The 24,362-nt window shown below is 40.0% G+C and overlaps 1 protein-coding gene across 3 annotated transcripts in view; it reads left to right on the top strand.

Moving 5' to 3' along the window:
• Positions 1-24,362, top strand: part of TMEM135 (transmembrane protein 135) — a 358,268-nt gene that overhangs the window by 223,224 nt on the left and 110,682 nt on the right. For all 3 annotated transcript variants that reach the window (XM_019488262.2, XM_059721829.1, XM_014605912.3), the window contains one exon: positions 18,459-18,505. In XM_019488262.2, coding sequence (XP_019343807.1) covers positions 18,459-18,505 — 47 coding nt within the window. The remainder of the gene's footprint in view (positions 1-18,458; positions 18,506-24,362) is intronic.

Below are 24,362 nucleotides of genomic sequence, written 5' to 3'. Positions count from 1 at the left end.
TTTCTTGCATTTGAAATAGGAATACTGTGCCCAAATTTTGGCCGTATACTTCAAGAACGATGTGGACAGTTTGGAAGGAGTCTACCATAGAGCATCTTAAATGATCAGGGGTTTGGGAGATGAGACTCACAAGGGAATGTTGAAAGAACTAGGGTTATTTAGTTTGCAGAAGAGAAGACTTGAGGGTGATTTGATAACAGTCTTCAAATACCTGAAGAATGATTATAGAGAGGATGGAGATGGCTCAAGCTGTGCAGGGGAAATGTAAATTGGAGATTAGGAAGAGCTTTCTGACTATGAGAGTGGTCAGGCATTGGAACAGGCTACCTAGAGAAGGTGTTGAATCTCCATCCTTGGCAACTTTCAAAAGCAGGTTAGACAGATACCTGTCTGGGATAGTTTAGGGTGAGATGATCTTGCCTTGAGCAGAGGGCTGGACTAGATGACTAGATCCTATGACCCGTACAAAAGATTCTGAACCAGGTCCTTTTAAGAGTGCCACAGTGTACCATACAACGTTCCCACTGTAAGGTGTGTAAACATGTACATGTTATTCACAAGATAAACCCAGAGATTTCAAGTAGGAATCCATAGTGTTAAAAGCATATTTACCTGCTCTGGGCTTTTTGAGTTCTTTGCAATGGAAGAACTGCTCTATCCTTTTTCTGTAGTAAAACAATAAACAAACAAACAAAAAAACCCCAGTGAAAGCTAAGAGGTGGCCTTTCCTGAGTAGTGCCTTGAGTCTTTAAAGTTTGAGAACCATGGACCTGTACCTATATGAAGAACCTTTATATCAATATAACTATGTCCATATTACAGTTGAGCTGTATATTTTTAATTAAGCCTGCCAACATTTTAAAATAGTGTAATAAGTCCTCAGCCTTTCTCTAATTTTTGGCAGGGTTCAAAGTAATAGTTACCAGCCTATAGTATCTTGGGTCATCTTAATTAACCTGTTAAAATACTGGCAAACATTAGCTTTTCCATCCTGTGGACCTTCCCCAGTCTTCCAAGTTTTGTTAAAAATCAGCTAGTGCTTTTATTTCTTACAGGTATAAGTTCTCTGGCCCTGGAGATTTAAAATCATTTAATTGTTTAACACCTTTTCTCATAACTGGACACAAATACATTTACTATCACTGAGAACTGAATACCATATATAGTCAAATACAAGATGTGGTTTTTCCTTCAAATAGCATGGGGGAAATAGGTTTCTTTGTATGCAAATGTAAGATAAGTAGTTCATTAAATATACATGGAAAGCCACTATGAAGTTGATTTAAATGCAGCCAACATTGTGCACGTCTATAAAACACATAGCTCAAAATGGGCAAACAATCTCATGGGAATCTATTAAAAGGATAGGTTAGTGCAGCCCATCTGAATAAGATGAATAGTTTTGCCCATTGGGTTCAGTCCCCCTTAACACCAACCCTTTTTCAAGTCATGGTAAACCACTACATGGCATACAGTTAGATTTGCTTCCTCTTCACTTCCACAGCTAAGCAGTACCTTTGTTTCCCATTTCCAGTGAGTCCTGTTTCTTTACCAGCTGTAAATGCCTGGCAACCATCACCAAACAGGGCCCCAAACAGTTCATGCAGAATCCATCCATCAACCTGTGTCTCAGCCAGCTGCATATGATTAGTGTGGCCCCACCCTCCAGGAGATGGGGCTAGATCAGGTTGTCCTGTGCCTCGTCTGCATATATATTTTTGGAGGAACCCAGGACTTGTGAAAAGGACATCCAATTCTTGTCATGAGTGGGGGACTAATTAGCACATGGAGTCTTTGTTGGGGTATCTGGAGTACACACACATACTGAACAGTGCTGAGCTGTGGGGTCACTATGTCTTGAAACACTGTTGACTTTGCTGGGGCCCAGCCCAGTGAACTATATGGTAAGGCATGAGCCTTTTTGCTTTGAACTAATATCATGCATAGTTTGTTTTATGTATAAGTAACTACAAAAGTCCTGCTTAAAAGTATGCTTATGGGGTGGGTAGCTGTTCTAAAACTTGCTGCAGTTTCAAAAAAGGTAAAATGCATCAATTCTTGATCAGCTAAGTCTATGGGTACCTATAGTGTATGCAAACTACAGGTATGTTTATTTCAAGGTCAGTGTTTTCAAATTTGACCATGTGTTCAGGGAGAGCAGGTCCTGACAGTAAGGAGGGGGAGGGAAGGGACTGCAGGAGGAAGAAGTTGGAGGGCTACCTGACCCTCCCAGATTTATTTTCCCTGCTATAGCAATGGGAGGGGGACAAATTCAAGGCAAACCTCCAATAATTAGATTCTATACCTGGAAAAGTGTAACAAATTTATAAATTTTCCATATACAGAATCTAATTTTTTTTTTTGGCGGGGGGGGATTGTCTTATATACAAGTAAATACAGTGTTCAGTATGTTTCTTCTGAAATGCAGAAAGAAATGAGCAGAAAGCTTCTGGGTTTTCTTCATCTTGATTGATAATGTTACCATCCTGATTTAGGATTGGACCTAAACTATTACTTTTATTTTTATTTTTTTCCTAATATATTCAGTGATTTCCTTTAGACATTTAGACCTAATGGACATTTAGGTCTAAATTTTTCAACTCCAATTTTAAGGTTTCTCAATTGGTTGTCTGTATTTCCTAATTGTGGGTTTGTACTCTGTGGGCATGTCTACACATGATGCAATGTGTTATGGTGTTTAAGCATCGGCAGTCGCAAGCTCTGATACCTCAGTTATGTTGCCATAGCAACGTGCTCCCTCATTATAGCACATTGCTACAGCGATGTAGAGGCCAAAAATAACTGCGCGCAGCCGGCGTGTGTAGATGCTTTATCTGGTGGTGGGTACAGTTTGTTTCTATTCCTGATTTCATCTTTTTCCAGTTAATCTGCGGAGATTAAGAAGTCTTCTTCCATGGTTGCAGCTCATGCTTCTGTGTCTTGAAGGTCCATTGTTCACTTCTTGGTGTGTCAACTAGGAGGTGGCCATCACCTAAACACAACACCATTTGGACTAGTAGTGAATTGTGTCCTCAGTGGACGCAAGGGCAAGATAGATTAATTTAAGTATTTCTACTTAAAAAACTTGCTCTTTGGTGTAAACCATGCACTTCCAAGGGTAAATATTTGTGATCAGTATACTGAATCTCTGCAGCTATAATCTACTTGCAAGCCATTAATCATTGAATCACTGTAACAAATAGATTTCTGAACTGTAGTAACATGGAAGTAAATAAGATATGTATGTTTCCAAAATATACTTAAAATGTGGTAATTAATTGTTGCAAAAAATGTAATATAGATTTGGGAATCCAAGTTTCTTTTCTCTGTAGCTTTTGAAACAAATATGCCCACGTAATAGGTCAGCAGAAAATGTATTTTAAGTACTAACATGATACATTTAAACTCTGATTTGAAGGTCAGTAGTGTTTTTTCTGTCTCCTTCATTTGCAGCAGTACAGATTTTTTACACTCAGAATTTAGCTGACAATTTGTCGATGCATCAAGCAGATTTTAATCCAGGGGTTTGATAATTGTACTGCCTGGGATGTGCTAGGGATAGTAATTTTTTTTTCTAATTAACTATATAGCTATATCTCTCATATGAGTGGTCAAGGAGTTGTTTAGGAAGGTGCTATTTTCGCATGGCATGACAACACTTGAAAATAGGTGTTGATGTATCAGCAATTGAAACAGCCCCACATCTTCCAATAATGTCATTTCACACTCTTTGGTGCTGAATTGTAGTTCTGGTACTATAAATACCCTTTTCATCTGTTATCGATCATCCCTTTGCTTTTGCTTTTTTTTCTTCTCCATGGATGACACCCATCTATGTTAAAACTGAAGGCTTATTCCACTTTGCTTTAAATTCCAATCCTGTGTTATATAAATTCATACTTTCCTGAACTTTCACTGAGTTCCTTTCTCACCCTGGAGCCTGAGATTTCTCTAGAAATTTGGACATGAGACGACATATGAGATTAGGTGGACCAGATGAGGTATGATATACAGATAAACAGGCGTACTATTTTTCAAATGTTATTTTTATGTTTCTCTACCTGGTGAACACTTTAAACATTCAGTACAGGTGCATAAATAAGAGGGCTCCATCATGTTTTCAGAACCTGGAATAGGTGAAAAAGTATGCTGGACTCTCATGCGCTTTGACTACTTCATTTATGGTTCTTATACTTTTAGTGTTCTTGGAAACCACTTCCTTATGAGTTATTGTAATGGGGGTCCCTGGGTCAGCAGAAGTTGACTGACCTGCTGAGACTATGGTGTGGGGACTTAGAGGCTTTCAGGTCTGGGTTTTGACCCTTGTGATTAGCTAAAGGTTAGCTTGAATTGTGGTCAGGACTTGCACCCAGTGAAAGGAGCAGATGGAAAAATACTGTTCTTGACTTGAAATGAATTGGGAAGTTGGCTAACTAAATTGAATAAACGTAGTCAGGGCAAAAGAGGAGCAGTCAAAGAAAAACCTACCCTCACCTAAGAATGAAAAGACTACTTCAGAGTAGAAAATTCCTGTTAAAAGTAACAATATTTGGCAGACAGAAGCAAGATTATTAATACGCTTTAGGAGGAAGGCTTAATCTAATTTTATGTACTAAGAAATGCAAGCTATATAGTATATAAAAAGAGGTGAGAGAGCATACCCTTCGGAACCAAGTCCTGAAATATCTGGTCACTGATCCAAGATTTAGAACTCAGATGAAGTAGTCAGAAAACCCAGGCAAGACCTCATAGACTGATTAAGCAGTGATGTCATGCTTGTTAAATCTTGGGGTGGTGAGCATGTTGTATTGCTTTTGACTAACTACAGCAATAAAGTTGTAACTGCTAAGGTTATTTTCGCTTTCTGATTTAGAATTGTAATTGTTAGGGTTTAATAGATTTGATTATAGTTAAGTACAATTGTGTCTTAATCTCCAAGGCTAGGGACAAACCTGACACACGAACTGATTTAAGTAATCAGAAACTGGTTTAAACCTGTAACAGAACAGTTGTTCAGTACACATAAATGAGTTTGAAAATGGCTGAAACTGGTTTGAGATAAACCTGGCTGAATATAATATCAGACTTAACTGATTTGGGTTAAATCAGTTTATGCAATGTCTGTTCCAGACTCCTTCCTGGTTTAAGTTAAACCAAACCAGAGTCCCCCAGCATCCCAGATGCCTTGCAGCCCCGGGTGTGGCTTTACTCTGCTCCAGCCCAGCAGGGCTGGCCCCACCCCTCTGCTCCCTAGCTGGAGCTCCAGCAGAGACTGCAGGCATAGCAGCATCTGCCTGGCTTCCTCCTGCTAATCTTTCTTTTGTTCGATGGGCTGATAAATGCTAACAACTCCCTGTGTAACTCCCTGCTGAATAACTCAATGCTCTGTTATCAACTCCCTGCTGCCTCCCTTGCTGGGGGTGGCGGGGCCTCCCTAATCAGAGCGTCCTGCTGGGGCCTGGCTACGCCTCCCTCAGCTCAGCATTGTGGAAGGGAAGGGCAGCTCTAGCAGGCCCCGGCTTCTAGCCAGAGCCACTGCTGACATGTACCTGCATATCTGGGATATCTGGTCTGTTACAAACTGCTTTAGCTTAAGCAGGTTAGACTAACCTGCAAAGATTGAATCAATTCAGGCTCAGGCTTTTTGAATGTTTGTCCCTAGCCCATACCTGGTAAAAAAGACCCATTAAAGCGTCACTGGACGTAACAATGGCCCTATCAGATGTTCAAGTAAATATGTGATAGGATCTGAGGCGCAGTCCATGCAGTTGCAATTCCTCCGTGCCATACATGCATAGCAGAAGGTGTGATTGTGGGATCCAGCATTAGATCCAGTCGAGCCTCATTATTGGTGCAGGGATCATGATCTTGGGCCCCCCCTTGCACCACCAAGTATCAGACTCCTGCAGCTGACAGGGCTCACAGCTGTGGGAGTACCCCAGACACACCCCTGTGGCTGAGAGCCCTGTCAGCTGTTGGACTTACAACTTCCAGAGTGCATGGTATGCTCCCAAGGCTGAGACCCATGAACTGCAGGACTCCCAACTGTGAGGGAGCACCTGGCCAAATGTTCACTTAATGGCACGATAGAAACAAGCCAGAAAGTTTTTACACGTTTTTTGTGAAATAACTTTGAAGTTTATTCCTCTCTTTATGACACCTTTAATTGATTGGGCATGTGGCCAGGTCACAACTTACCTTGTGCTTAACTGGTTAACTGCATCTTGAGTATAACATATAGAAGGAGCCTATATGTCTAAACTACAACAAGATGGAATTGGACCCTTGGAAAAAAAATTGGGTGAATGTCCCAATACAGACCTACAAGGTTGAATGGGATATTCCCCTTAGTAGAAGGCAGGGTAGATTTGCACCTTATAGACTAACCAAAGTAGATTTTATATATATGTTGCATAAGCTTGCATGGGCTGAAGTTTACTTCATCAGATGCTGTGAAACTGATCACTTCATCATGCTGGCTCCTAGTTCCTACTCTCCGAGTAAGCACAAGACTCCCTTCAGACACCACCTCAGCACCCAAAGACAGTCTGATAACCTAGTACTCAAATTTTCCTCCTACTTCTGCAAACTGTCTGATAAGTGGAAATATAGGTATCAGTTGAACACAATGTTTTATTGATAAATTTACAATTTTCAGCAAATTCAAAGCTTATCAGTGCTGTCAATCATTATAATAAAATAAAATTAATAGAATTGCCATTTATATTTCTTACATATACCAACTACTTCTATGCCTATATTCTATATTTTCAAAACATTGTTTTTTTCTAAGTAGTGCAAGTATTGCTTTTATGTTAATATTACCCACTTTCTGAGTTAGTCTTGCTTATTAAAATATAGTTGCAGTATTCCAGCCACATTTTTGTCTTTCAGACATTAGTGCTAAGCACAGAAAAGAACCCCGATTTTTGCTGAAACTTCTTTCCGTGTCAGCTGAATTTACACTCAGTTGGAGGATCACCACTGTGTGCATGAACAGCACAAAGAAAATCAATTGCTGGATTTTAATTTTTTAGGTTTTACTTTCTCAGTTTATCAGCAGCACTTTGAGCAGCTGCATATCCATTTGCATTATCAGCTGATGATGCAAGGTGCTCCACCTATGGAATTAAATCCAAGACACTGTTCTACACTTTGTGCATTTGGTGTTTTTTGGGACTGTAAAATGTCCCATACTATTGTTAGGCATCCATGGTTCTCTGCAATGTATTTCAGGTCAGCGCACAGGTCTTCTACTGCTAACAGGCTAGCTAGTTCCTGCTGAAGAGATGTATCCCTATCTTCTGTTTGTTAATGCTCCACAAGCCCACAGTAGACCTGGTAGTACTGTGCATGCTAGTTTACATTTGAACCATGTGTTCCACCTGATCATAACTAGTTTGGGTGGAAGTATTGGCAAATCAACACTATTCAGGTGTCTCAAGAACCATGCACGATGAGCTGGAGCTTTCACTAAAAGTGACTTTATCAAGGTGACAAAGCGATCCACTTGCTTAAAGGTATCTTGCCAAGTATTTCCCGCCAGAACAACTAAATGTGCATAGCAGTATATATGCACCCAGTTTGACCATAGGTTGTAAAACACATCATTCCAAGCCTTTGCCAAGTAGCTTGCACTGTCTGTTACAAATGCTAATACAGTATAGCCTCATAAATCCAGTATGCTCGAGACCTAGCATCTGCCGGAAGTTTTAAAATTCTGGATTTTTGAATGAGTGAGGCTGGGGCTAGGGAAGGGGCAGGGGGATGGGTGCAGCGCAGCCCAGCAGCTGCAGGCAGGTGGCATCAGCTGCCCCTGGGGCTGCAGGAGGAAACAAAGCAGAGGGAACTGTAAGTGGGTGCAGAGCAGGGTGTGTGACTCTTGCTGCTGTGTGCACCCTGGGGGGGCTGGGGGCTGCACTGAGCTCTTCCTAGGGGAGGGGGTGGTATGCTCCCAGATCTGCGCACTGGATGAGAGCAGGGTGCCACTGCAGGCTGCGGATGGCGGCGGCACCAGACTCTTCCTGATGCTTGGGGTGGGCACCAGCCTGCTCTTGTCCGGCGTGCAGATCCAGGGGCATGTGCTCCCGGGAAGAGCCCAGCGCTGCCCCCCAGCCCACAGCCCTCCCGGGGTACACCTAACAGCAAGAGTCATGCCCCCCCACCCTGCACCCACTTACAGTTCCCTCTGCTTTGCTCCCTGCTGCAGCCCTGGGAACAGCTGACAGCATGTGCCTGCAGTGCCGGGTTTTTGACAATTCTGGAATTTTGAGCGCCGGATTTATGAGGTTATACTGTATTTTGATCAAGTGGGATTCTGTATTCCACCACACAAGAAATCAAGGTTTGTGAAGTAGTGGCATGATTAACTTTTCCAAGGTACCCTATCTTTACAAGCTATGGTGTGGTAATGTCAGCATGATTAGGGGGATCTACCTTGAGCACCTGAAATAAAATGTTGAAAACTGGTCTGTTTTGGAAGTTGGTTGTTTTGTCGACAATCATAGCATTGTAGTGTCCTTTCAGGTAATTGAGATAGCGCTGTTATTTCTTCTACAAAAAGAGTTGGTGAGTCATGGGAATACAATTGATCTGACTTGGGAATGGCACCACCTCCCTTAATGTGCTTGCTCAAAACAAATCTCTTGACAACAGGTTAATCCATTTTATGCAGAGGAATGTCTGCTTTTACACGCGTTCGAACAAAATCTGAAGTGACAGTTTCATGCTGTTCTCTGGCAGTTGTACAATGCAGGATTGATTCAGTCGCAGTGCATTGTTTCTTTACTGTTGTCGATGACCCTGTTGATTCAGCCTGTTGGTTTAGTTGCTTTTCATTCAGTTTGTTTAGTGCTTTCCATGTGTTGTACAATTGTCTGTCTTCAATTGTAACCTACAGTCTTGCAGCATACAGTTCAGAACAGCACATTACCGTGAACCTGAAGTTTGTCCTTGCCACAGTGACACCGTCTTTAGGTGTGATTTTTAAAAGTTTCATAACTTTACTCACGTTTGGAAGCCAAAGTGAAATCTGAGATTCATTAAAATACAAACCCATTTACATTGCTGAGTAACCTATATATACTGGAAGCAATTTATTGGAGTATGCTTAACTATGTACATTTAAAGCACATTCAAAAATCAACCACAAGAGGGGTAGATGTGCGCACTGAGTAAGTGACACTGATACTTTAAGTAAAATTGAGCTCATAGTTTATATAAGTTTTTATTTTTTCACAAAATGTAAAAACTGAAGATTCTCTGTAAAAATGCAAATTCCCCATTTTTTTCTTGGCAAATGGATTTTAGGATGTGTGCTGATAAATATTTTGTAGCTCTCTCCTACTATATCTTAGAGCTGATGTAGTATTGATTGCAATGAAGGCACCATCAACTAAGGCCACTTGCATAACATATCAGGTAGGAAACTGCACAGCATTTGGCAGAAACATTTACAACGTCACTATTGTTGTTTTTCCATTATCAGCATCTAACATCTAGCAGGGGGCACAAATTTTGTGTTCTCAGTTGTTGCTGCAAGGAAGTAACTTCTGCACGGCAATAGCTATCAGTAGGGACACTGCAAGCCATTTCTAAGCTAGATTTCCTGCATGCTGTCAAAGTTTTGAACTCTGGAAATCTAGCTATTTCACTTAAATCTCCCAAAGGGGGCTTGATCTCTTTTGAGAAGCCTCACTCTGAATAAGTGCACTGAGTTACTTTTGGAAATTTGCCCTGAGGCAAATTAATGATTGTATTTAATAAATTTCATGTCTTTTTATAACATCTCCTCATGACCATGTGTGTTACAATGCTTCATTTAGACATCAAGTTTGTCAGCATACAATGCAAATAATAATAGTCTTTCATCATGGCTTATATATCTTTTTAAGAATATATAAATAAAATGAAAGTGTAAAGGTTGGTTTTTAAAATGGTGACATGTGGTATATTACTTCTTTTACAATCCTTTAGCTTGTCTACATGATATATCCATTTTGACAGCTAGAGTCTTGAAGGGCTATATGTTGCCAAGCTCAGTTTGTTGACCCTGTACCATAAATCAAGGATGGCGGGACCATGCAAGGAAAAACCTGAAATAGACTTCCAGCTCACTGCATACTTTTCCATTTTGAATTCAAAATATAGAAATACAATAGTATAGGTTTTGCTATGTTTTCTCTTTTTAAAAGTAACCATCTTGGCATTTGAATTTCTCAGTAAAATATTTTATTGGTGTATTGCAGATATGAAGTATGCTAGCTGGACAGTACATATTGTAACTTTCTCTCTTGACTGGTGAGATTGCTGATTTTTTTTTTTTTTCTGGCTGAAAAGATTAGTTGGAAATAAGGCTTGCAGTTTTGAAAGGTTATATTTGTTGGGCTTGTATAACTGCCTCCCCCTTATCTTTAATGCTAGTGAGATCAGATGACTGCACAATAGCAGTGTCTGTAACTGCGTTAGAGTTAGTCTTTGTCTCTGGTTAGTCTTTATAACACTTACATAAATTTTCATGGTATTTTCAGAAATAAGTTAGTTTGGCTTTTATTATGAATGGGAGCTTCAGATGTTTCTGCAAGGATCTAGTTCCTGCAGTATCTGCCAAAAAATGTTCATGGGTGTAAAGATCTTCACTGTCTGTGTTTCTAGAAATAAGTTTAGAATAGGATAGCTGTGCACAGGTCAGTGACTCGTTACAAAGAGTCTGTCCTACAATTTGAAAGGAGCAGAATCTTAACTTCATTGCCGTTATTATAAATAATCATTTTTAGAAGACTAATTTTATACATTTAATCAGACTTTTCTGTCCTCTTCATTGTAGAAAAATGCTTATTTTTTCTTGGTTTACAGTATGTCTTAACTTTGGGGGAATATTACATGGGGACTGGCTGTTGGACTAATTATCATGGGCTCTCTGTTTCCGATGAAAACACTGTTTAACTAGTTGCTGGATCTGCAAATTCATTTGGGATCTGCAAAACTTATTTTATATATGAGATTATTTTATTACATACGTCGCAGAAACAATGCATGTTCATAGGTTTTTTTTCCTTTTTTATTTATTTAGGAAGTTTTAAAATACAGAATAATATGAATGTTGTTTCTTGAATTGTAGGCTGTCAAATTTTTCACAGTTCCACTTAGATTACATTAATTTTTTATTTGAGATCCTCAGAGGGTGTTTTTGTTTTGATTGAACACTGTATTAGCCTTTTCCTTGTTTCAGTTATCAATGGCTTAAATACAAAGAAGAATAACCTTCGTTGTTTATTTTTCTGTACTCTTTCAAGGACATACTTAAGTGTAAAAACATTAATGTTATCAGGAAGCAAAGCCACTTCTGTGTAAACACACAAGCTACAGAATAACAAGAAGATTAATAAAATCTATGGCAGTTATAGGAAATAAAAAATACAGTCTGTAATACATTTCCCTGGGGTTACCTAAGGTGTGAGACTTTATCATCTAACTGTAAACATTCCTTTGCTCAGACATAAACCCTTTGTAATACATTCAGCATTAAATCACTCCACTTGTAAAAGCTATATATTTTTTTATGAGAGCAGCAGATGCATGAAAATGAATTTGCTTGTGTGCTGGACCCTAGGTAGCCTGAGAGACTAGCCTTATAAGCTGGAAGAGTTTTTCTTCCCTTTCCTTCAGGGCTGCCATGCCTTTGGGTATTATTCCCAGGTCCCGTCCCAAAGAAACAGGACCTGAGGAGAGGTGTTTGGGGTGGTTGTTGTGTGTTTTTTTTTTTTTTTTTTAAATATTCTAAAACCAGTGTGATGCCCTCATGGTTTAGAGATTACCTTGGGCATTCATGTGTAGGAAGAACTCGTTCTGTAGCCCACAGCTATTTTATTGTTACACCTCTGAGTGGAAAAAACCTCTGGAATAATCCCACTATACGTATAAAAATGAACATGACATGGATTTGTAAGATGTATATATCAAACATCTCTAAATAAATATATAGAGGCAGAAACGCTTTTATGGGACACAGTCATCTTGAACTATGTTAGTTAAAAGTGAATTAAAAGCAGTGCCAAATGTGTCTTTCAGGATCCTCTGGCCAACTTTTACCATCAGTTTCTTATATTTAAAATAATTTTCTTTCCACTGGTGTAGTGGAGGATACCTACATAAACAGGAAAAACCTAAGTGCCTGATTCTGTAGCCCTTACACTGAAATAATACAGGTCAGTTGCATCATCCATGTATGTAACTTATGCGAATTCAACTATACGCGGGGTGGGAGGGGGGCGGGGCTTGAGTTTGCACACGGCACTGCCGCTTACCTGGAGGCCATTATGGTGGTGACAGCCACTGCCTCCAAAACCTCCCACTGTTGACATGGAGCCATGCCTGGAGCTGTGTGGCCGGCTGCCGGGTGGCAGGCAGCCATCCCCACTACCACCCCGCGCAGCGCCGCTGCCGCCGGCCACACAGCTCTAAGCACAGTGCCGCGTGCAAACTCAAGCCCCGCCCCCTCCCACTGCGTATAGTCACCGATTTTCGTCTTACGTGATTTTCGATTACGCGCTGACTTCAGAACCTAACCCCCACGTAAGATGCGACTCCACTGTACTTATTACCTAAATCTGGAGAATCTGTTGGATTGATTAAATGCTAAGTTAACAAACTAAAAATGAGAGATTTCTCTAATTTCTTGTTGTAATCTGTGTATATTAATGTAAAGGTCCTTTCCACCCAGGGTAATCTTGAAGTTGATGGAATGCCTGGAATAAAAATCTTAATTATTTTAAGATTAAGGATAGATGGAGTTTTGTGAGTTTTGCCATTGACTTTAACAGTACCAGAATCTCACTGTCAAAATAAGTCTACTTTCAGCTGATAGATAAAAACTGTTGCTCTAAAGTTGGAGGTAATACTCAATAGACAGTGCCATGTTCACTTTGGTATTTACATCATAGTCAATTTTGCTCACCATCATTGCACAGTCTATGAAGGAGAGCTTGTAGCCTTACTGTATTTTGAAATATTAGAACCCTGTAGCTTCCTTGAAGAAATGAGGAAAACAATCTTGACCTTGCTCAGTGTTTGTTTGATGATTGTCTTTACCTTATCCTAGTGAGGAGCACAGTTGTTTGTTTGTTTTTTTTTGTTTTCTTCTGGAACAAGAAGCTTGCTTTCCTTGACAGTTCTGGTTCGTAGTACTGCTCTTACATTTCTGTTTTGTTGGTTGTGTTATAACACTTTATGTTGCCTTATAAGTCTACAGAAATAATAGCTTGGGTGCATAACAAGTCAACCTCAAGCCATGTATAGACTTTTTGTTTCTTCTGGGAGAGTTGCTGCTCTCCCAGGAGAAACCATGAGTGTACAGTTGTTTAGGATTTTTCTCCCACAGCAAAGATAGCCATTCCAGGAGAAGTATAACCTGGGAGCAACTAGAGTTAAATCACTCCCAGAAGAGTTTCTCTTAGGAGAACCAATATATGTACATGTTTTCTTGTGAGAGAAGCCAGAGTATAGTTCTCCAGCATCCCAGGATACTTTGCTTTAGCTCCACCCTCCTAAGGACACAATGTGTGACCCACTAGACTTTACTGCTCCACTGAGTGGGGAGCAGAATACACCCCCCTCACAATCCCCACATTGTGCTGGAGGGAGATATGGGCTGATCTTGAGCAGTCTGGGTCAGTCAGTTGGCTGCCCTGTGTACTGTTGCCCTCTGTCTCTGGGCAGATCAAGGGAGCCTGCAGAGCACACTGAGTTGTCAGCATCTCCTGGCTGCACAGGACCTGCGGCTCCCCTGGCTGCACAGCATCAGCAATGCAAGCACTCTGTTCTTCAGGGGCTCGGCATTCAAATGTCTGTTCAAGCATCTCTGGGTAAGTTTTTCTACCAGAAAACCTGGGAGATTTCTCCCAGATCATTTGAATGTGTGTACATGACCTTAGCTACCAAAAGACCTGTAGCTTTAAAATTCCGTGTGAATGAAATATGTCTGTCTTTGGGTCCTAACTCTCTTGCATTGAGGCCTGTGTAAATTCATCTCCCTTAATTCATCGTGAGTTTGTTTATCAAGGAGATTGCCATACAGAGAGGAGTTTACTTAATGGAGCTAGCAAATCATAAGGATTAGATTAGAACAGACCCTGATGTAGGGGTGACCTAGGAATAGCTATTCATAGGAATGACTTTAAACTAACATTTCAAGGTAGTTTCACTAGAGATTTTCAGTGCACACTGTGAAATGGTCAACATATACCAAAACATGCTTGCAAATGATGTAGGTAAAAATCACCAATAATGTTAATGTAAAATCTGCAAAATAGAGCTTTCCTATATGCCTGAATAGCACTCTTTACCTAATGACATGTGTTCTGCTTGGCTGTTTTGTGATCAAACGAACGTTGTAACAGATTGGACTGCTGCCAGTATTACCACTGCTGCAAAAATAAAATAATTAACGTTAGCCAACATGCTGGGATGCAACTGTGACAGCACATGTGGCTGGAAATTATATATGGGACTGTGCCAAAAGGTAGCAGTGAAAACATGCTGAGGGGGAAAAAGCAGGTAGTCACCAGTAGCAAAGCATTAAATGTGCAGCAGTAGTTTCATTAACTGCAGAAACAAGGTATATTGGACTGAAATATAAGCATTGTTCAAATTATGAGCTAAAGCACAGTAACAATAAAATGTTAGAGGGTAGTTCACAGGAGTAGATTGCTTAGTGTCTAGCCCAGACTGTCACAAACCCTATTTTGGAGGTTTTTGGGGTGCCATGCAGATTTTCTTCTGTTTATTTCACTGATATGGTATGTGTGGTCTTGTTGGAAAGCCCAACTTAGGCTATACCCATTTATGTCACTTTTATCATTATCTAGATTCTTTTTCCTGTATATATCTGTATGATTTTAGACATGGTTTAGTCAAGGGAACTGAGACTCATACTTTAGGAAAAGTAAGTAGGTGACCTGGTAAATCTTTTGCTTTTATGATCCTAGGGCAAGGACCATTGCCACTCCCAGTCAAAGACAGAAGGGTTCAGGTGGGCACCCAAGTTATTTTCTGCTTATAATGGGGAAAGTAACTGCATGATAGTAAAGGCATCTGAAAGAAATGACCCGTCAGTCAGCAGAATGCCAGGTTTTTAGGGAGAGGCATTTCTAGAGAATTATACGATCCATGAGCCAGAGATGTGGGGTGGAAAATTTTCCAGTGCTTTATTTTTCTGTGGGAAATTTCCCATTTCTAAAAATTCATTGCTTCATAAAATTTATTAATAACAATGAATGGATGCCAATACAATATTAGGCCAGCATGGCAGTTTAAAAGTTGTAATGAATGCTTTTCAGGTGACTATCCCTAGGAAGTGTGTGAGAGAGTACATATATGTTTTATTGATTTGTAAACAGGAGGGCAAATACACTCACATAATAATCCAAACCAAAAATCAAGTTACGAATTCACCTAATTGGCTGTGCAGGTCAAATCAAAACCAAAGCTAAAATTCTGATTTCATCTCAGATTGCAAGTGAATGCAAAACCAAAACTAAAACTGTGATTATTTTTTTCCACCTTCAGTTCAGCAAACATACAGAGCAGTGTCTCATTTCTTTTCTTGAGCTGGGGAAGTTGGAAGTGTTTGTATAAGATCAGTTGTTTTTTTTAGTGCTTTTGGTTTTAAAGTAGTCATAATAATGCCTAATCAGAAAAACAAACAAACTAGTGTGTGGCATTATTATAGTGAAGTTCAGGCCACTGAAGGAAGGGAGAAAGTTGGTAGATGTAAATATTGTGGGAAGGAGTATGCTTAACAATGCAACAAGAATGAAGAAACATTTAATAACATGTAAAAACTGTCCTGAAAGAGTACAAGCTATATACAGAAAGCTAATACAGCAAAGTGGTGGAACAACATCATCTGAGAAAAGTCTGCTTCTTTCCACATCAAGCTTTGAATTTGTTTGAATATAATATTTAAACCACATTAAGCGTGCCGTATTTAATTTTTTTCCTAATCATATATTTCAGTTCAAATACCTGTGACTATTGGGACATAAAATTAACATGGGGGTAGTTTTAAAGTTTCGTTTACTAATTATCAGTCAAATAAACATGCTAAATCAGCTCATGCTCTATTTAGGCCATTGGAAAATTTTCTGGAAAACCCACATCTCTGCCATGAACAATGATGGATCAGGGGAGGGGAGAAGCTGGCTTGCGAATTATTTTAGAGTCTGTGAAACAGATCTGGTGGTTGGATTTTCTCAGGCTTTGGAGGATTCCAGATCTCTAGCAGCCAGGACTGGCCAAATCAGCAGGAAAACTGATCTCTGAAAACATTGACATCACTTTCAAGAGACTAGGTGGTAGCCAGATAAGAGAATAAGGAAATTTGCTAGTCTTTTTGTTCTGCCTTCAAACTTATGGTCCCTTTATCTTGTATGATTCTTTTATCTTATATAATAAGTCCTTCTGTTCTTTTGTCTCCTTACTGATTGTTTATGGTAAAGCAGGGGTGGGCAAAATGTGGCCCGGGGGCTGGATACGGCCTGCCAGACCATTCTATATGGCCTGCGGGGCCTCTAAAAAATGTAGAAAATTAATATTAATCTGCCCTGGGCTGCCTGTCATGCGACCCTTGACGGCTTGCCAAAATTCAGTAAGCGGCCCTTTGCCCAAAATAATTGCCTGTTCCTGTGGTAAAGAGTGATCTCTGGGCAAGTGATATTCCAAGCTAGCCCATTCTATGGAAAGGGGAACCTAAAATTTCTCTCACCCAAAGGGAAGCCACCTGAAGCCAGCAGAGATTCTCCTGCTGCATCTGTGAGATCTGTTGTAAGGGCAGCGGTACTGAGTCTTGTTGGGGATAAAGGGTTTTGCTATGGCAAACCTTGGTCTGTTCTGTGGGACAGGCAGCAGGCCTCTGGGGGTACACTGCAGACAGGTTTGTGTCACAAGCTAGTTCTAAGTCAAAAGCAATGGAAATGTAAGGACTTTCCTTGATAATCTACCTTGAATTTTCCCTTTTATCACATTCTGTTTATATGTTCATGCATCCCTTTAAAATGTTTTTCTTCTTGTTGTGTTTACACCCTTCATGTATAAAACTGATATTGTTGTGGCCTCCTTTAGCCTTCACTTAGCTAAGATTTTGTTTTTTGGTTTTTCAGTCTTTTCATCACCTTTTTGAATATTGTTATTGCCCTTTTCAAAAATCCCTGCAATTTGTCCGTATCTTTTTAACACCATTGCATTCAGTATCAAACACAATTATTTCCTTTCTTGTAGGGTTTGTCTACCTAGTAAATTATCATAGATTAAGGCTATGTACTCGCATTCAAATAATGTAGGAGTATTCTCCCAGGTTTGTTCTCCTGGGAGAGGAACTTACCCAGAATCGTGTACAGACATTTTAATAGTGAAGCCCTGGAGTGTGGAAAGTGCGTTGACATTGTGCAGTTGGAGGGGAGGACCATGCACACATTTCACCATACTGTGCAGGCTTCCTTAGTCTTCTTGGTAACCAATGGCAGCAGTGCATAAGGCAGCCCTGGTTGGGATTGTGAAGAGGGCATGCTCTGCACTCTGTTGGACCAGGAGAGTCCAGAAAGAGATGCACTGTACTTATTCCCCTCCCCCTTTCATGTTAATATGTCCATGGTTTTTTTTTTTTTCTTTTTGTGGAGGAATGGCTTTGTAAAGCATTTGGGGGTTTAGATCAATAACATGTTTATGTTAAGGTAGCTTTCAAAAGGAGGCTCTTAAGTATTTCCAGCTTTATTTTCATAATATTTGTATGTATATTATCCTCTTTATCTCTGGATGATTATAATTCCAGATGCCATACAGTGAAATTTAAATTATGATAAGGGTTCTAAATTCCTGTTCTGATGATGGCCTTGAAAATAATATTCACGGTCTTTCAGATGGAATATCCTACTAACCATTCTCCAGGAACCTAAATTTACTTTTATTCCACAAAAGTTGGTATTCTTCCATTCTTTTGCTTGAATACATTTATAATGATTTAATCCCCTAGTAGGTTATGTGAAAATTGATTTAAAAAAAAAAAGGAATTTCTCCTTATTCCAAACTGTGCTCCCTATGCATTTTCATATAGATATAGATCTCTGTATCTATATCTATAGCTATCTATATATGTGTCTAGATCTATAGATATATAGCTAGATCTAGATGGATATATAGATCTATTTATAGATATATGAATGAATGGAAATGCATATATATATCCATCAGTCTATTTACACATACGCAGCCTGATCCAAAGCCTGTTGGAATCAATGAATGTCTCCCTGTTAATTTTAGTAGACTTGAATGAGGCCTATAGAGCATGAAATGTGACAATAAAACTTCTATTTTGATATCTGTGAGAGTGCCTCTGATCTAAAACAGGTTTGCCTATAGTGTTAGTATAGCCTTTTATTTAATAAAGTTCTTTCTGCTTCTTATAGGTCCTTTTGTTCTGCATCACGGCTGCTCTGTTCATGTTCTTTTTCAGGTATGTCATTAGTATTTCCATTTCTATTAAATAATTATATGAAGCAGCCAGTTGCCCACTTGTTTGATTTTGAGATTGAGATAAGAACACCTTCTGTTTTTTAATGAAGCAGACCTTCTTCATGGTACAGTGTCATGAAGTTCAAAGTTATTACTAGTAGTTCAAAAATCAACATTACATCTGAACATGAAGTCTCCAAAGAATATAGACGTGTGCTGTATAATGGCGAGGGAGAGGGAGGGTTTTAATTTGTGTGTGTGTATAGTGATGCATAATATTTTTAGAGCATATTGAAACTAATAAAAATGACATTAAGGCAGCAGTTACAGGAATGTAGAAATATTTACTTTCTATCTAAGTTGTTTGAATAATTCCTTATGTATTTTGGGAAGTATTCTGCATAAGGAAATATAGGGGAATAATGCCTAAAATTTGCAATCGTCTCTTGCTTATTTCAGCCTTAAAAATCAGAATAAAAGCAGTTAGCAATAATTTCTTTTTTTTTAATGAGCATTATGAAATGTATTTTGACCTGCAAATATACATAATATTCATAATTATAGGGTAACCACTTTGTTTTAACATTCTTTGTCATTATGTATCAGTTTGTTTCTGTGTTTGATTAGAAACCCATTTAAACTTCTCTATCTCTCAGTCTGTAAGAAATATGTAATAAAAATGTGTAACCCTTCAGTACTTACGTTTTAAATAACTGTTCCCTGAAATTATTCCATTATTTATTTAGTTGAGTAGTTGTCTGCTAAAATAACCTCTAACTACAACCCTTGGAATTAAAATATTCTGTGGTAGATTTCTGTGGCATGTAGCCATCTGCAATTCTGTGGCCACAGAATCCCCTGATAATTGCAAAACTCCAGGAGCTCTGGGTTGTTTTCTTTCATAATTCAATAGCCGTGGAATCACTTACAAATACTGGCCAAGAAGATATTGTGCAGGGGAAAAACTATTATTTTTAAAGTTTCTAAAATGCCTTTCTTCCCTCATCCACTGCCCATTAAGACTCTTAAATTGGCAATCTTCTTCCTGTTTTGTTTTGTCCTGCTGCCCTGAGTTGTGTCAGGACAGCCTACGATTAGCCTGAGGGATTTTACTTCTACTGTTGATGCTAGACACCTGCCAAGGGGACTGTGGCTGAGAAAACATAAGGGCTGGGTAATGTTGTGAACACTCTAAATGTTAATTGTTTCCCTGTTTAATAGGGAGCTAATTGTTTGCCTGTTTATATCTGTGATTGTGAAGCAATGATTCACAGTTGAAATGGAAAATTAAAATAAAGCAAAGTTAAGCCTTGGAGTCCATGCTGGTTTCCTCAGTAACTAGACTGCAAGACCTTTCTCTCTAGGAAATACTCCAACAGCCCTTGCTTTACCAAGGGCCTCATTAAATGTGTTCTTCCTCTATATCTGTACTGGCAGTTTTATGGACAGTTAACCAAACCACCTTTTGCCTTTTACCTGTCTCTGAAACATTGAACATGGCCTGTGATATACTCATGCTTCTAATGGTTTCTGACTTGTGGTTCTTGTTTATGGCTAAGGACAGACATTACACATAAATCAGTTTAAGTGATCAGAAACTGGTTTAAACCTGTAATGGAACATAAGCTCAGTGCACATAAATCAGTTTCAAAATGGCTGAAACTGGTTTAAGATAAACGTGGTTGAATGTAGTATCAGATTTAACTGATTTGGGTCAAACTGACTTACGCAATGTCTGTCCCAGAACAGGGTTGGGCCTGCTCCTCTGCTTCCTGGCCTGAGCTCTGGCAAAGACTGCAGGCATAGCAGTGTTTGCCTGGCTTCCCCCTGCCCCCCTCTCCTTCCCCCTGCTACTCGCTGCTCAAGCAGGGATCCCCCCCTTCTTCCCTCCCATCTCCCACAACACAGACCCTAGCCCCATGGACCCTAGGCATGTAGTATGCTAGCTAATGCTGAGAGGTAGGGGGTGTGTGTGTGTGTGTTTCCAATTTCACTGGGACAGGAAAAAGGAAGACAGAACAGTGTCTGCTTAGGGCTTTTTGGAGCCAATCACCAGCTCAGCTGGTAATGTCCATCCATTCCTTCCTTGGAAAAAGCTATTTAAGAGGAGTTTGAACCAATGAGAGAGGCTTTTGTTTTCTTGATGGGCTGCTGAACGTTGTATTATCAGCTGCCTGCTGGCTACCTTGCCTGTCAGGTTTGCAGTAGTAATGAAGAAGCAGGGGAGGGAGATTGAAAAATTTAGTATCATCAACAGATGCATGCATTGGACACCCCCCCCCCCCCTTCTTGTCTCAGAGAGCTAGCTGGGGGCTTAGGTCTGCCAACACTCCCGCCCCTTGAGCAGCGAGCAGGGAAAAGCCTGGGACTGTGCAGGCAGGGTCGGGGTTGAAACCCCTGACTAATCAAAGCATCCTGCTGGGGGCCTGGCCATGCCCTCCTTCAGCTCAGCACTATGGAAGGGAAGGGAGGGCTGCTGTAGCCACCCCCCGCAGCTTCTAGTCTGAGCTACTGCAGGCATGTGCAGTCCTGAGGGAATATCAGTACACTTCCAAATCAGTTCAACCTAGGCATGCTAGACTAACCTGCAAAGATTAAATCAATTCAGGCTCAGGGTTTTTGAATGTCTATCCCTAGCCTATGTGTTCAGAAACCAATTGCTAGATTTGGGATCAAGAAGGAATTCTCCCCTAGGTTAGGTTGGCAAGGACTGTTGGGGAGTTTCTCTCTTCCTCTGTAGTATGAAGCATATAATTTTATATATAAATATTCAGCTGTCATTTTCAGCTTACGTATACTTGGTGTGTCTTTTCCTTAGAGGTTTTGGAGAGAATTCAAGGGAGATGCTTCATGGGCCAAATCAAAGTTCTGGGGCTAAGATTTATGCCATTTTTGTTGAACTTTAAGGCAGGAAAGAATGGGAACAGCCCTAAGGTCTGGTCTGTCACCTGATGCAGAGTAAAGCTTTTACTGTATTCTATTCATGCTCACAAATAAACCTGGCAGGAAGAGAATAGTGCTAGACTTGGTATATTTCCAGGAGGTTCCGAGAAAAGAATCTAGTCCAAAACAGAGATACCCAAATTTATTCAGGTACCCATCAACAAGATTTTATCATTGTCTGTAAAAGAGACAATCATCCCCGTTATTTATTGATCATATGCTTTATCTTGGGTCAACAATCTTTTCCAGTGTAGTTTCTGGCAATAGGAGGATTTTTTGTTGTTCTCAAGAATTTCTCTTTCTCTCTTGCTACCTTACATTTGTAGCTATGTTCAGAGGCCATGAATTATTATATTGACAGAAAATGTCTTGAAGCCCTTGAAGGAAGTGTCTACATATTTTCTTCTCACTACAGTTTTTCTTAATTCCTATCTCCTCTGCTAGAAGAATTCACAGCAGTGGAGTATCCTGTCTTCTGGTGGGTGATGTGATCCATTGGACAGCCCTCAACAATAACATTCAACTTTGTAGCATCTCTCCCTTCTTTACTAACTGTCAAGCCTACATTTTGCATTTGTGTAAGGTGGCTTTATAAGAGTCCATAAGACAAAAGTATATGTATGTTCCTAATGTCAAAACTGACTTCCTGAGGACATGAACAGCTTCATGGGATAGCTAAAAAATCACATTTCTTTTGGGGGAAGATTTGCTATATAATCACAGAGGTCAGTTTGTGTACACAGTTACTTTTTCATGTTGAGTTTGACTGATGTTTTCTTTAGAAGAGAACTGTTCAATTCTGCCGGTTTTCAGTGAAGGAGACTGAAATCAGTATCTGTGTTTAATTGTATCCTAATTCTGATTCTTGCTCTCTCTTAACATTCACTGCTAGGAAATCTTATTATACCAGATATGCGTACCTGGGTATGTGTTTTCCCTGTTTATCTGAACGTTTCCTTTCTCAGCACAATGAATTTCATGTATCTAGCATACTGGGGACCAGTTCTTATGCCATGAACTTTGCGCTGAGATAACCTCAGGTTCAAATGAGAAATATGGACATTTCTATTATCTCTCCAACCCGTAACTAAAAACCAACCTGAGTTGTTCTTGGAGGCCAAGTATAGAAGTTACACTTATTGTGTGGTTACATGCAGAAAAAGTGCTCTACAACCGTAACCAAACAGACGGTCAAAACACATAGAGTGCTGTAAAAATGGTGGATCCATTTTGAAATGGCAGTTCCATTTTTAAAGTGGCAGATGCAGGATTAGACTTTAGTGCTGTAGGTTAGAGCTCTGTAATGAACATCTTTACCAATCTCATCACGACTCATGGTAGGTTGCATTCTGCTGACATTCTGTGGAACATTGGGGTACCCCATTCACTACCGCTCCAGGGGCAGTGGTCTGACCTAGGTCAGAGCTCATCTCATGCATCAGAAATGCACACACACAAAACCTGGGCATCAGACACACACACATGCAGAATCCAGGTGTTGTGTGAATGCGTGCGTGCGCACACATTCTGTCTCTCTCTCTCTCTCTCTCTCTCTTCCCCCCCCCCTCCCTCCAGGCATCGGACACACAGAGAACACAGGCATCTAGAATGTGTGTACGCGCGCGCGCGCGCACACACACACACACACACACACACCCCCCCACCCAGCAGGGGTTTGGGAGCATGGTGGCCTGTGCACAGTAGCTAAAGAGTGGTTGGCTTCTTGGTTTAGCATTCACTTCCTCTCAGGAGTCTTTGGGACCCAGGGAGTCTGCGGGGTACAATGGGAGTCATGCAAGAGCCCCTCCTCCCGACCTGCTAGGCTCAAGAGCTCCCCTCCCTGCTGAGCCCCCTCCTCCCAAGGGCTAATTTGTGTTCTACTTCCTCCTGACCTAACCATGGGTGCTTAGAGTAAAGCTTGAAAGTTAAAGTGCTTCCTCTGTGGGCTTCTTGAACGCCTATACCTAGACAGTAAGTCAGGCTGATGGGTCTAATTATGCCTCCAAAGTAGCAAATAAATTCAGGACCCTTTGCAATGAATCTGTGGCCCTTATTACTCAGAGAAAGTAAATCTTCAGGTAATTACTAACATGCATTTCTTTTTAGGTACTGTATTAACTGGTAAGGAGAAGGTAATTTTATCTCATTCTCATATTCCTTCTTATTATCTCTTCTGTAAACAAGACCATCCTAGTTGTTTACTCATATGAGCATTTTTACTTGCCTCTAATTCTTCCTTTTTCTCTCCTCTGCACTGCTTCTGTTTCTATTGTATCATTTTCAGGTAGATGACCTGAACTGAACACAGGCTGCCATTTTGAGCACTATTGTCCACACACACACGTATGCATACATGCACCATAACATATAATGGCATTACAATATTTCTCATGGTATTCCTCAAATATTTCATTTTGCTTTTTTGACCACCATTACATGCTGAACAGATGTTTTCATTGAATTGCCCCTGTTGATTCCCCGGCTGCTTCTCTGGAATGGTTATAGCTAATATAGAATGCAGCAGTGTGCAGCAATGATTCATATTGCTCCTTCCTTCCTTACTATACCCTGTGGATAAGCAGAAATACTTCACTGTCTAGGGCATCAGTCCAGTACCTTTTATGAGCACGGAATTTAAAAACAACTCTTATTTTTAAAAAGAACCATTGCTGAAAAATGAATAAGCTAAAAAAGGCTTAGCCATTAAAGTTGGCAAAATTTAGAGTAACAATTTATATTGTCTGAAACCTTCACATGGAACCTGTGTAGAGGTTACTTGGCTAACTCTTTTCTAACTTGGCACCTTTTTTAATAATCACATCATTTTATGGCTGAACTTTTCTTTTTCTGAGATGGCTGTTTCATAGGGATCATTTTTAAATATTGTTCTTTTTATAACTTGGCTCTATTCATAC

The sequence above is a fragment of the Alligator mississippiensis genome, chromosome 1 (assembly GCF_030867095.1).
Source record: "Alligator mississippiensis isolate rAllMis1 chromosome 1, rAllMis1, whole genome shotgun sequence".
Taxonomy (NCBI): domain Eukaryota; kingdom Metazoa; phylum Chordata; order Crocodylia; family Alligatoridae; genus Alligator; species Alligator mississippiensis.
The sequence above is the reverse complement of the archived record's forward strand: the minus strand, read 5'-3'. Positions and strand labels throughout refer to the sequence as shown.